The sequence below is a fragment of the Vulpes lagopus genome, chromosome 15 (genome assembly GCF_018345385.1).
Source record: "Vulpes lagopus strain Blue_001 chromosome 15, ASM1834538v1, whole genome shotgun sequence".
Taxonomy (NCBI): domain Eukaryota; kingdom Metazoa; phylum Chordata; class Mammalia; order Carnivora; family Canidae; genus Vulpes; species Vulpes lagopus.
The window spans coordinates 17,854,822-17,868,179 of NC_054838.1; the positions used below are offsets into that span (position 1 = coordinate 17,854,822).

General features: G+C 40.8%; 1 protein-coding gene across 7 annotated transcripts in view; it reads left to right on the plus strand.

Annotated features, from left to right (window-relative positions):
* Window positions 1-13,358, plus strand: part of STK33 (serine/threonine kinase 33) — a 146,075-nt gene continuing 132,717 nt past the window's right edge. For 4 of the 7 annotated variants that reach the window (XM_041729650.1, XM_041729656.1, XM_041729651.1 and 1 more), the window contains exons 1-2: window positions 1-430; window positions 1,570-1,641. In XM_041729650.1, coding sequence (XP_041585584.1) covers window positions 1,639-1,641 — 3 coding nt within the window. In that variant the 5' untranslated portion in view covers window positions 1-430; window positions 1,570-1,638. Of the gene's footprint in view, window positions 431-1,127; window positions 1,233-1,569; window positions 1,642-13,358 lie in introns of all 7 variants that reach the window. The other 3 variants (XM_041729653.1, XM_041729658.1, XM_041729652.1) reach the window with 2 other exon arrangements.

The following is a 13,358-nucleotide window of genomic DNA, read 5'->3' on the forward strand; positions in this document are numbered from 1 at the left end:
TCCCCTCCCCTCTCCCTCCTCTCCCCTCTCCCCTCGCCCCTCCCCTCCCCCCACGGGCCGCCGAGTTTCTCCAGCGGCGGAATTCCGGGCTCGGCACCCGGGACACCCCCGCCCCAGCGCCAGGAGTGCGAGCCCGTCTGCCGCCCGCCGGCCCGCGGGGTGGGGGGGGTGACTGGCCCCCTGCGCCGCCGCGCCGCAGGGCCGGGCCGTTGCTGCGGCAACGCGCGGGCAAACGGGCCGCAGGGCCTCCCGCTGCGGGCGGGCCCGCCTCCCCTCCCCTCCCAGCGTCTCCCCCGGGTCCAGCCGTTGGGACCCCGTCCCCCCCCGCCCCCTCCCCAGGGTCCCAGTCGGCCCCGTTCAGCTCCACCTTCTCACCTATTCATCTTGGGACCTGACCCTTTGTGGAAGTTTAAAGTGAACTTACTGTAGGGTAAGTGGGATTTGGGAAGAGGAGCACGTCCTTTAAAACTTCTGAACTTGCGGGGTCCCCGCCCCCCGGCCCCCTAAGTCTCCTAGCGCCTGGCTCCTGGCAGGGCCTCCTTAGGCGGTACCTCGCACAGCTCTCGATCTAGTCCCGGGCACACAGCGGGTGCAATCCGAGTTGCTGCTGTGGCCTCAGGGCAGCCCTGACCGCTCCTGGCAGGTGCCTTGAGCCCTCCTCCTCCTTCCTCGTCCGGCCGTGCAGACTCCTTTCTCACAGAGTCCGAAGAGCGCTGAGAAGTCATGATGGATTTTAGGCTGGGGGCAGTGGGGGAGAAGAGGATGTAAAGCCCTGGAGAGTAAGGTGGAGAACCGTGAATGGGAAGCGCTGGAGAATTAGCCGTAAGGGGCATTTGCGTGCTACAAGTGCATTCATACTCCTGGTCCCACAGCACCAGCCAAGACAGATCTTTTTCCTTTGACCACCAAACAGCTCCAGTATCCAACTGGCCAATAGGGTGGATACAGAGCCTTGGAGGAGGGCTCTGTGAATGGAAAGAAACACTAACAGATTCTGAACCTAAACTGCACCCCCCACCCCTGTTTTGTGCACCCCCACCCAGGCCGAAGGATTCAAGTTTCGGCGGGTGTGCAGCTCTTACCCACATTTCAGTTTCTAAGGCCCCGTAAATCTCTCTTGTTTCTAGCTCAAGGAATCACACCATCCTCCACCTAGTTTGCAAGCCAGAAATCTTGGACTCATCCTTCACACCTGCCACTCCCTCTCCTTCCATCTCTAAATCATCATCAAGGTCTGTTCATTTTATCTTCAATCTCAACTCCATCTACTTATTTCTGTCCCTGCCGCTGTCACCATAGACCAAGCTACCGTTATCTCTTGTGGGGTCTCCTGTAGTACCCTCCTAACTGGTCCAAAGATATTCATCCTGTCCTGTTAATATTTTCCATCTGTTCTTTGCACTGCAGCCGAAGTCATCTTTTAAAAATTAAAATTTGATTATGATACCTCTCTTCTCCCCCATTTGCTCCCTACTTTAAATCCATCGTTACTTCTCATTGCTCTTCGGATAAAGATGCAACTGCTTAACGCGGCCTACAAATTGTGTGACTGTATACTTTAACATCCAGACCAAGATACTTTTGAGAATAAAAGTGCTGTTATTTATCCTGGGACTGTTCCTCGGCATTCTGGGGCAAATGGTTTGTTACTCTCCCAATAAGGCTCTGTGGTACCTTCCTCTTCTCCAGCCCCTGGTTCTCTGGGTTCCAATTACACTGGCTCTTTTTCAGTCTTTTGTCATCATTTTCCCTCCTACCGAGGGCCTTTGCATGTGCTCTTCTTCCTGCCAGGCATGCTTTTCCCTCTTTACAGTCTAGTTAACTCTTGCTCATCCCTCACATCATAGATCAAATGTTTATTCAGGAAAACTGCCTCTGACCAGAGGGACTGTACCCTGAGGGTACAGTCTCTTCTGACACCAGTTCTCTTTCCATGCACTTGTCACAATTGCAATTTTGTCTCTGTGACTGGTACATGGCATGTAGTTAATACTTGAAGGTTGGAATGATCAACATTTCCCACGTCATTAGTTTCTGGAAATACCATGCAGTGGTTAAGAGCACCAACTGCAGAGCTAGACAGATGGATGCTTAGATTTGAATTTCAGCTCCCCCACATTTCCTTATCTGAAACCCGTGGGGCTAGTTGTCTTTTAAAGTTCAGAGTGTTTCTGATTATCGAAAGATAACATGGCATATATATACCGTATCCATTCTAAGTGGGATGTGGGGCAGCACCATGTAATCAAACACACTGATTTTCTTTAGTGAGATGATGTCACTCTAAGTGAAATAAAGGCTATACATAGTTTTGCATTGGTTTAGGTCAGGTTTTGCCAACAAATGAGTTGCTCCAAATTGATGAGAACACTTTGGATTTTAGTATTTCAGATAAAGGCTTGTGAGTCTGTCCCAGTATAATCTGGAGTCAATCACTTAGTATCCCCGTGCCTCAGATTCCTTAGCTATAACCTGGAGAGAGTTAGAGCACCTACTGACCTCACAGGTTCAGGTTCCATTCGTGCTGTTGTGAGGAGTAAATGTGTTAACACAAGTTGATCCTTGAACAATATGGGGTTTAGGGGCGGCAATCTCCCATGCAGTGAAAAATCCATGTATATCTTTTGACTCTCCTAAACTTAACTTTTAATAGCCTGCAGTTGACCTGAAGCCTTACTGATAACATAAACAACATGTATTTTGTATGCTAGATGTACTGTATTTTTATAATAAAGCAAGCTAGAGAAAAGAAAATGTTATTAATAAAATCATAAGGAGAGAAAATAAATTTATAGTACTATACTATACTTATTGGAAAAAATCCATGCATAGGTGGACCTGCACAGCTCAAACCAGTGTTGTTCAAAGATCAACTGTACATGCTAACTGCTTAGAGCAGTGAATGGTCTTTAGTGCTATAGCAAGGTCAATTCTTATATCATTTTTATTGACTTCATTATAATCCACATTGTGCATGAACCATTATTTATTTATTTATGGCAATTTACTTATTGTTTTATATATATATATATATATATATATATATATATATATTTCAGGTATAAAAATGAAGAGAAAGTCTAATTAAATCTTTTTTTTTTTAAGATTTTATTTATTTGAGAGAGTCAGAGCACAAGCAGGGGGAGGGGCAGGGAGAGAGGGAGAAGCAGGCTCCCCACTGAGCAGGGAGCCCCGATGGATGGATGCAGGGCTCTATCTCAGGACCCTGGGATCAATACTTGAGCTGAAAGCAGATGCTTAACTGACCGAGCCTCCCAGGTGACCCATATTTAAATCTTTTGACTAGATTTTTTGATAACTAAAGATCGGTTCCTAACATGCAATTAGAGTCAAAGTGCAGAATCATTGTGACTGCTCTTGAAACATACGGTTGCCCTCAGAAAGAGTATACCAATTCACCATCCTGTCATCAGTTTTATGATTACCTGTGTTAGCTTTATTGTTTTTAAAAATCTTTGCTAATTTCACAGAAAATAAAGAGTACCTACTTATTTTAACTCACATCTTTCATTATTGATGTTTTCAAGCGTTAAAAAATCTTGTTGGTTATCAGCTATTTCCTTTCTGTGAATTATCTGCACAAACCCTATGATGGCTTTTATACTGGAATCTCAGGGTTTTTTTTTTTTTAAATCAGTTGTTTGTGTAGTTTCTGCCTGCCTCGAGCCTGGGCAGGAATCAGTATGCTGGGCTTTGGTTGGAATTAGTTGGCTAGGTCTCCCCAGAGTCTGGGGCCAGTTGTTACTTGCTTGTGAACTACGGAGCAACGTGGAAAGCAGTGTTTCAGAGGCTCTGTCCTGGGGAAAATCTGAAACCAAGACCAGGCTGCCCGTATGTGTATCTGAACCTTTGGTCTAATAGGACTTAGAAGAAAGAGGGCAGGAGGTAGGAGGCAAATGACCAAGGCAGAAGAAAGAGGCAGAGTGATTTTGAAAGCTGGGAGGGAGAAGATGTAATCTTCTTTTTGTAGGGACCGTGCAATTTCTTGTGAGGCTGAGGGAAGGAACGCTGAGGGTACTGTCTTGGCCAGACATGGATTTGTGTGGATTCTTGATAGAGTAAGGATATTAACCCTTGCTTGTCATATGAGGACATCCCCTCCCCCACAATTGCCATTTTATTTAATTTATGATGGTTTTTGATTTCTAGAAATTTCAAAAAAAGTGTTGTCGACCTATTAATCTTTTCCTTTTTGATTCATTGCTTTTGTGCTTTGAAAGTCCTTTCCATGCAGAGACCAAATAACTCTCTGCATTTTCTTAAAAAATGCTAGTTTGTGATATCAGCGTATCAAGGAAGAGTCAATGCAAGTAAGTAAAATAGAGTTGAGTGTGTGATTTCCAACCAGTACCTACCTAGAAGATACTGATACAAAGGAAGATACTCATGTCATCTTCATGTCTCCTTGAAGAAGAGCTTACACAGCTCCAGGTGAGCTGAGGAAGACTTTTTCTGATGGGATCTGTCACACATTGTGAACTTAGAGAATCATATCCTAGATACTTTTAGAAGTGTTCTAGAAAGAAAGTGTGATCTCTGAAGATTCTTTCTACTTCTTTTGTCCTATATGTGATCCAATATTTCAAGCACTTATAGTTATTAGATGCTGAGAAATAATTTCCCTGTTTTTAAAAGAGGCTTCAAAAAAGGGAAAATGTCATGTAAAACTAATTGCTGACCTTCTTGGTGCTGGTAAATTAGTATGTTTTAAGATGTGTTTCAGAAAGAATTTTCCTTCCTGCTGAGCTTCAGTAGGCAAATAGGATTAGTGAGGCAAATTGTGGCTTGCTTGGATCTGTTTTAGGGTTCCAGAATATGAAGAGTGGACAACTTATTGTTACACCTTATTGATACATCTTTCCTTAATTTATTAATGAAAATAAACCAGAGAGTATGAGAAACTAATCACCTCACAAAAACTCCTGCAATTTTTCCTATCTGAAATTATTTCAGAGAAGTTTATTATTTCAGAAGAACTTTTATAACTAATCAGAATATCTTTTCTACTTACAGTGAACTGATTATCTTTCTTAATAGCCATTGATGTGTCAGACAGTGAACTGATTATCTTTCTTTTTTTAAAAATTATTTATTTATTTATGATAGTCACACACACACACACACACACAGAGACAGAGAGACAGAGAGAGAGAGACAGAGAGAGAGAGAGAGAGGCAGAGACACAGGCAGAGGGAGAAGCAGGCTCCATGCACCGGGAGCCCGACATGGGATTCGATCCCGGGTCTCCAGGATCACGCCCTGGGCCAAAGGCAGGCGCCAAACCGCTATGCCACCCAGGGATCCCCTGATTATCTTTCTTAATAGCCATTGATGTGTCAGTTTGAGTATCAGTGAGAATGTGGTATGACATGAGAAATAGAAAGCAAAAATAAGCAGCTTTGTATTGATGAAGATAAGTTAATTTAGAAATACTTTTACCATTTGCCTTACTTTCTGATCTAGACTATTTGGTAAACATTACTAACTCTTATAATAAAACGTTCACTCAACAGTATTTATTGGGTGTGTATGACGTTCCAGGCACAGTTCTGGAATATTGCACTATATTTTCACTTTTACATAGTGTGTGTACAAAGTTTGCTTGTGATTCAATATTCCTCAGATGAGCTGTGCTTATTTGGAAAATTGGCCATTTGGACTCACACCTATTCGTTCAGGGAATCTAGGAAAAGTCTTATAGAAAATGTTCATCCCCTCTGTGAGGTGGTGATGCTGGTAATTGAAAGGGCTACTGTGTTCCATGGTCGATACCACAGTGGAATGGTCATCTGTGGCAACAGAGCTTGCCAGGAGAGAATCCGTTTACCGTTTACCAAAGGCAGTGCATCTGAGGCTCGGGTTCTTCTACCTGAATTCTTTCAAGTCTGTTTGCTGTTAGCAGATCTAACATCGAGGCTCTTCTATCTGCTCGAGGGAGCTCAGCTTGCAACCAGCTGAGATATTGGGAAGAAAGCAAATATTTATCCTTGGACGTTTTTCGCAGAAATCAAATTAATTTTTCCTCTCAGCCTTCTTTATGTTGGTGTTCAGTTTATGGCAATAAAATTCAATGTTTTTCATATTTGTTATTATGAAAATAAACACCAATGTGCAGCAGTGATTTTCAAGTTAACTTAATTGCTTCTCTGTTTTATCTCTTTGATGGTACATATGTTATAGTGTGTACACTTAGCTCATTTTTATAGTTGTGCCTTTTTTATTGAGATATAATTAACATACTATAAAATTCACCCCTTTAACAGTGTACAGTCAAGTGTTGTGTGTATCACTAGGGGTTGCAGCCATCACCACTATCTAATTCCAGACTGTTTCATCACCTAAAAAGAGAAATCCCACATCCACTAGTGGTCAGCCCCCATTCTTCCTCCCCCAGCACCTGGCAAACACTAATCTAATTTTTCCTCTCTAGTTTGCCTATTGCACAAATGGAATCATATGATATGAGGCCTTTTGCATTTGGCTTCTTTCACATAACACAGTGTTTTTCAGAATCATTTCTGTTGTAGTACAAGTCAGTACTTCATTCCTTTATTTACTTGTTTATCTTTTTAGTGAGGGGGGGGCAAGCAGGGGAGAGAGGCAGAGGGAGAGAGAGAATCCCAAGCAAGCCTCCATGTTCTGCGTAGAGCCTGATGTGGGGCTCAATCCCACAACCCTGAGAACATGACCCGAGCCAATATTAAGAGTCGAACACTTGACCTATTGAGCTACTCAGGCACCCCTTCATTCCCTTTTATATGACTGAGTACAATTCCATTGTATAGATGTACCACATTTTGTTTATACATTCATCTGTAGATGGCCATTTGGGTTGTTTCAGTTTTTGGCCATCATGAATAAAGCTGCTGTGAATATTTACATACAAGTTTTTGTGTGAACATGTTTTCATTTCTCTTGAGTATATATACCTGAAAGTAAAATTGCTCATCGTATAATGCCTCTGTTTAACTTTTTGAAGAGTGCCAAGGTGTTTTCCAAAGTAGTTGCACCATTTTGCATTCTTGCCGGCAGTGTTTAAGAGTTCTCATGTCTCCATATCATCACCAGTGCTTGTTTATTGTCTTTTTTTTTTTCAAGATTTTTAAGTTTATTTGACAGAGCATGAGTAGGGGAGCAGCAGGCAGAGGGAGAGGGAGAAGCAGGCTCCCCGCTGAGCAGAGGTCTCCATCCCAGACCTCTGGGATCATGACCTGAGCCGAAGGCAGTTGCTTAGCCAGCTGAGCCATAGGCACCCCAATTGTGTCTTTTTGATTATAGCCATCCAGTAGGTATGAAGAGGTACTTCATTATAGTTTTGATTTGTGTTTTCCTGATGACTAATGATGTTGAACATCTTTCCATGTGTTTGTTGCCATTTGTATATCTTCTTTGAAGAGATATCTATTTAAATCCTTTGCTTAAAAAAATAAAGAAATCCTTTGTTTATTTTTTATTTGGATTGTCATTTTACTGTTGAGTTGTGTTTTTTACATATTCTGTATACTAGACCCTTATTAGATAGATGTTTTACCAATATGACTTATGTATATAGTCTTTTATATTCTTCGTAGTAGCCTTTGAGGAACAAAAGTTTTTAATTTTATCAAGTCTAGTATATCTGTTTTTTCTTTGGTTGCTTAGCTTTAGATGTCATATCTAAAAAACTAATGCCCAACTCAAGGTCACAAAGATTTACCTGTATGTTTTCTTTTAAGAGCTTTGTAGTTTTAGCTCTTACATTTAGGTCTTTGATTCATTTTGAGTTAATTTTTGTATATATGTGAGGTAGGTGTCCAAATCCATTCTTCTGTGTGTGGCTATCCAGTTGTCCCAGCACTGTTTGTTGTACATCCCACTTTTTTTTTGAGTCAACTTGTGAGTCATGTTTTGGGGAAACAAAATTTGGGTGATTTCTTGTCATCTCAATTAGGTGACACATTCTACACATCGGACATTTGAGGCAAAGGAACATCTGTATTGCTAGCAGGGAAGTAGGACTTGAGCCCCACATTTCTATGTAGGCTTATCATTTGGTGAGTTGATTTGCAGAAGATGTAATAAGCTTTAGGGCTTCTTCCCTCTCTAATCTACCTTCAAGCCTCTAAGTGGACCTATGTGGCTGCTTCTTTGCCATATTTTCCCCTGAATCATAACCTGATTCCTATTTGCCCTTCTGGGGAAAAGAGAAGAGTCAAGGAGAAGTTGCTTCCTCCCTTCTTTGGAAAGGCCCTACAGTTGTCCTTCCAGTCTCATGGGAGAAACAGAAAAGCCATGTGAACCTTTCTTCAAAGAAAGGAGGTGATCCTCAAGGGAAGACAGAGCTTGTCACCTCTTTGTGCCTCCTCTTGCAAGCTCCTCTCTCTGGAATTATGACCTAATTGAGCATTGGCTGATTTCAGAACTCCTTTTCCTTGAAACAGAATGATAAGGAAGATAGGTTTGTGTTCCTCCCAGAGATTCAAGTGGTACTGTGGAAAAAGCTTAGGCTTGGGGTCATGCTCACCTGAGTTCAAATTTTGGTTCTGCATCTCAAACTTGGGTTTCTTTATTTATAAAATGGGGTCTATAATCCCAATTTCCCAGGATGATTATGAAAAACAAATAGAATATCATGTGTAAAATACCTAACAAATTGGTAGCCCTCAAGTAAATACTAGTTTCCCTTCTCTCTTTTCCAAAATTTCTGGGAAATATCTGTATGAATACAGTTTTTTTTAAAAAAAACTCCATAGAATCTTAGAGTTGGAAGGGGCCTTCATACTTGTGACTATAACACTTTGTTAAACCTGTCAGAGCTCTTTTCATGTTTATTGATTTGTTTACTTAGCATTGATTACTTGCTGTATTTCAGACATTATGTCTATGTGTCTGTCATCAGTCAGTGGAGGAGAAATGACAGACATACATGACACAAGCCTGATGCATGGTTGTCACTTCATTCATCCTCACTTCTCTCATTTGATTCATTCACTTATGAAATGATGAGCCAGACACTATCGTAGATTCTTGGAATGCAAGATAGCTCATGGTCTCTTGTGGGGGGAAGTAAACCAAGAAATTACAATATCCTGTGGGAGGTACTCTCAGAGGCACATGGGTAGTTGCTATGGGAGTTGGAGGAGAGCGCTCCCCAGTATGCTTAGGGGGGTCAGGGAAGGATGAGCAAAAGGGGAAAGGAGTCTGAGGCAGGAGGATAGCAGACCCAAAGCCTCAGGGATAGGAAAGAGTATTCTTTAAGGAGGTTGATACCGAGGGAAATAATCAGAGAGACAATAACTAGATAGGATAGTAGTGCTCAGCTTACAAAGAGCCTGTTATACTGGGCTGAGATTTGAGTCCGTTTTGATGGAGAAAACAGAAGCACAATTTGTAATTAAGAATTAACATCTGTCTTAGCTTTATTCTTATTCTAAGCCTAGCTTTAAAAAAATATTTTCTTTATCTTTTGTTTTTAGCATTTTCCCCAAGCATCTGCTATTTTAGGCTTTTGCCTTGGTGATTCTCTTCATATAAACATCTGGCCACTTTTTCAATCATCCTGGGTTACTAGCTTACCTACTTTGGGGTTATAGCTCATGGAGAGCTCCCTCTGTGTCTGTATACTTTCTCTGGAAGTCTATTTCCTGTTTGCCCCAGGACTCAGTCAGTAATGGGAAAGACCCATCACGTTGGCTGCGACCTGGTAGAGAGAGGGCTGTTGGAGGAGGGCCAGGTATATGGGGAAGGCTCTTGAACCAGAGGTACTGTCAGCTGGCGTTTCTGATGTCGGCAGAGCTGTAGCCTCTCTCCTGTTCTTCTCCCATTGTCACTGATGGACTGCTCCAGGGCTGTGTCTCTTGGGACTCTTTTGCTTTGCCTTGAGGGATTGAGGAGTGGCCCCAACGCTCAGGAATCTTAGCTTTGTTAGTGGCAGCCATCCTCCACACATCCAAACACCTATCCCCTCAAGACACAGTCTAAGCTGGCTTTTCCAACATGAGAGACCCTGTCTGAATTTCCAGAGATCACTTATGTAGGACTTTGTTCAGAGGTCTTCCCGACATTATAAATCATTGAAGAAACTGGCCTTGGAAAGATTGGTTAGGGGTGGGAAGGGAGAAGGGAGGGTATGCTAACTTTTCAAATCTCAGAAGGGTTGTTTAAGTATCGTGAACAAGGTGCCAGATTTTGGTCTAGAATTCTGGTGCTACCTCTTACTAGCTTTGTTTTTTTAATCTAAATTCTTTTAAGCCTAAAATAATTCTACGATTTAATAAATGTAGCAGGCACTGCCTCTACTGATTAGATCTGGATTCTTGAGGCAGATTGAGTGGCAGCATTTTAGCATTTTGAGCTCAGCCACTAGTGAATTGAAGTTGTAATAGCTGTATTTATTATACCCAGAATTGAATGAGTTATTAATAAACCATTCCTTAGCCCCATATTATCTCTGTTTTACAGACTAATTTTTTTCAATAGGATTTCCTTAATTGTATCAAATGTTTCATTCCTAGAATGCTTAACACGTCTGATTGGTATAATCTCCAGGGAAACTAGACGGTCTTAATTACATCTAGTGTTTTGATTTCATTTGATTCTTTAGATGAGATTAAAAGTAATTTATTTTAAAGGCTATGACTACTCTCTGTGTACCTATGCTTATTGCAGATTTAGAAAGCTTTGGCCATATTACATTAGCATTGCCAGTATATCAGATAATTTAGGTTGTGGACTAGTATATAGGGTAGTTAACTTCTTTCAGAACAATAAGCTTGATGACACTATTTTTTTCACTACCCTTCTCCCACTTTTCTCATCACTGTCTTTGGATAATGTGGATTTATATTTTCTATTCATTTAGCCATTTCCCTAGTTTATGTCAAGACTTGCTCCCGAGGGAGTAGAGCGTTCTTGGGTTTGACTCTTTCTGAAACATCTATTTCCTAGTGAATAAATTTGGTAATAATTTGTAGAGTATGGCTTTTAGTTCTAGATGCCATGTTTCACCTAGAGGAAGATGAGGGTCTGAGGTGGTTCATATCTTTACATGATATGAAGGGCAGCTGAGGATATTGGAAATATAGAAAAGATGGCTTGCCTCTAAGAAACATGATCAAAGGGACATGTGCTCTTTTTCTTCCTATCTAGAAGACTGAGACCTATTAAACAGGGACAAAACATATCTGTAGGAAAGAAAGACCAGGAATGATATGTAGGAATATTTATATGGAAACCATTTTGGCTCAATATGAGGAGAAGCATTCCATCATGGGTGTCCGATGAAATGAGCTTTTGGGGGAAAAGTAAAGCATGGGTTCTGTGGTGTTGGAAAACTTTTAACAGTGTCCATAATCAGCATACATCAGATTTTCCATGGAAAAGAAAATTTCATGTACCAGATTTCCTTTGGTGTTCTTTCTAATTCCTGGATTCTGTGGTTGCCTCCCTACTCCTGATACTATAATGTGGCTCCTTCATTCTAGGTTTTGCTTTACTGGTTTATGTGGTTGTGTTTATATTCCTGAACAACCACAGCACAGAAGGCTAGTGTGGTGGGTAAAAACTGCCTGATATGAAACCTTTCTGTAGATAATTCACAAAGTGAACACATACCATGTGCACATGTATACTTATACACATAAGCATGTATATGTATAATGGAGAGTTATTATACTTTCAGGGTTTTGTCTTCTGTTTCTGTTGTTATAAAATATCATGTGGCTTTAAATACTTCTGAGTGTCATAAGAATTTTTTTTATTTTGACATTGATTTTAAAGAATATAGCTCTGTTAAGTTTTCAAAATAGAAGCAACAAAGAGCCTTTGTGGGAGTAGGAATTAAAAACTGGTGATTTTATTGTGAGACCATTTGAGAAAGATCTATAAATAAAATAGTATAGACATTCAATTAGTGTGCTAGAAATGTAAGAAAAGGAAGTGAGAACACTACAGTCATTTTGGAAAATTGTGTTTTTAGACTCACTTATTAATTGGATTGTTGAGTGCAGTATTAGTGGTTTCAAAGGGCACCACAATTCATTACAGTTCTGACCTGGGGTAATAAATATAAAGATAAAATGAAATCCATTTTCCTTAAGAACTACTGGTTTTATGAAATGATTAAATCTGATTTTAAAATAAAGCGTTAAGTGCAAACCACTAAGAGTTCAAAAAATACTTACGGGTCCCATGAAAGAAGATTTAGTGCATTTAGCTTTCAAACAGTTTGCTCATTGTAGATGAAATGCCCTTAAATTGATGCAAGTTATCATGCCAATAAATTAATAAACTATGAGAAGATACATATTTTCTCTTTGGAATGGGCCCATTCGCTGGGGACAGATGGTTCTCTTTCAGACTACATTTTCTTCTGAATTGGTAAGGCATTAGAGAAGTCTGCTTTCTGCAGGAACTTAAGCTCATTGTGGGTGCTATTAAAGCTTTGACTTGATATTGTGCAAAAGGAAGTCATAATGTCATAATACTGGGAGAATTTACCCACTCAGAAAGATTTACATTTTAAAAAAGATTTTATTTATTTGAGAGAGAGAGAGAGAGAGAGAGAGGGAGAGAGAGAGGGAGGGAGAGCATGAGTGAGAAGAGAGGCAGAAGGAGAAGCAGGCTCCCTGCTGCTTCCAACTCAGAACTTGATCCCAGGACCCTGAGATCATGACCTGACCTGAAGCAGACACTTAACCAACTGAGCCACCCAGGAGCCCCAAAGACTTACATTTTATAGGACTTTTATAATTATTTTAATGTTTATTAATGTATCTGAGAGAGAGTGCTTGAGCAGTGGGGAGGGGCAGTGGGAGAGGGACAGGCTGACTCATTGCTAAGCAGGGAGTCCAATGTGGGGCTCCATTCCAGGATGCCAGGATCATGATCTGAGCTGATCATCAGCTAAGGCTGGTGCTTAATTGACTGAGCCACCCAGCCTTCCTGGACTTTTAGAATTCTTTAATACTTTTTATTTAAAAAGCCTAAAGCATATTATTATGCACAAATACATCTCTCTCTTCCATGAACTCCTATGCAGCCCAGGCCATTGATATTAGAGAATATGAGGAATGTCCTTAAGTTCATTGGGGACCAAGGTAGAGCCTCTGCAGTCCTGGAGAATGAACAAATCCTCTGACTCTGCTAAATCCAAATCTTCCAGAGGGTAGCCTCTTCTAACTTTAGCCTGAATATTGTGCAATATAGTGATATTTAATATCAAAATCATGATTTTTCAAATATTTGGATACATGATACAAATAGTGAGCAAATGAATTTATCCTTTTATGTTTTGAACATTTTAGAGTCATGTTACTAAGGAATTTCATTGAAAATATCCAACATTTTTTCTCCCCTTA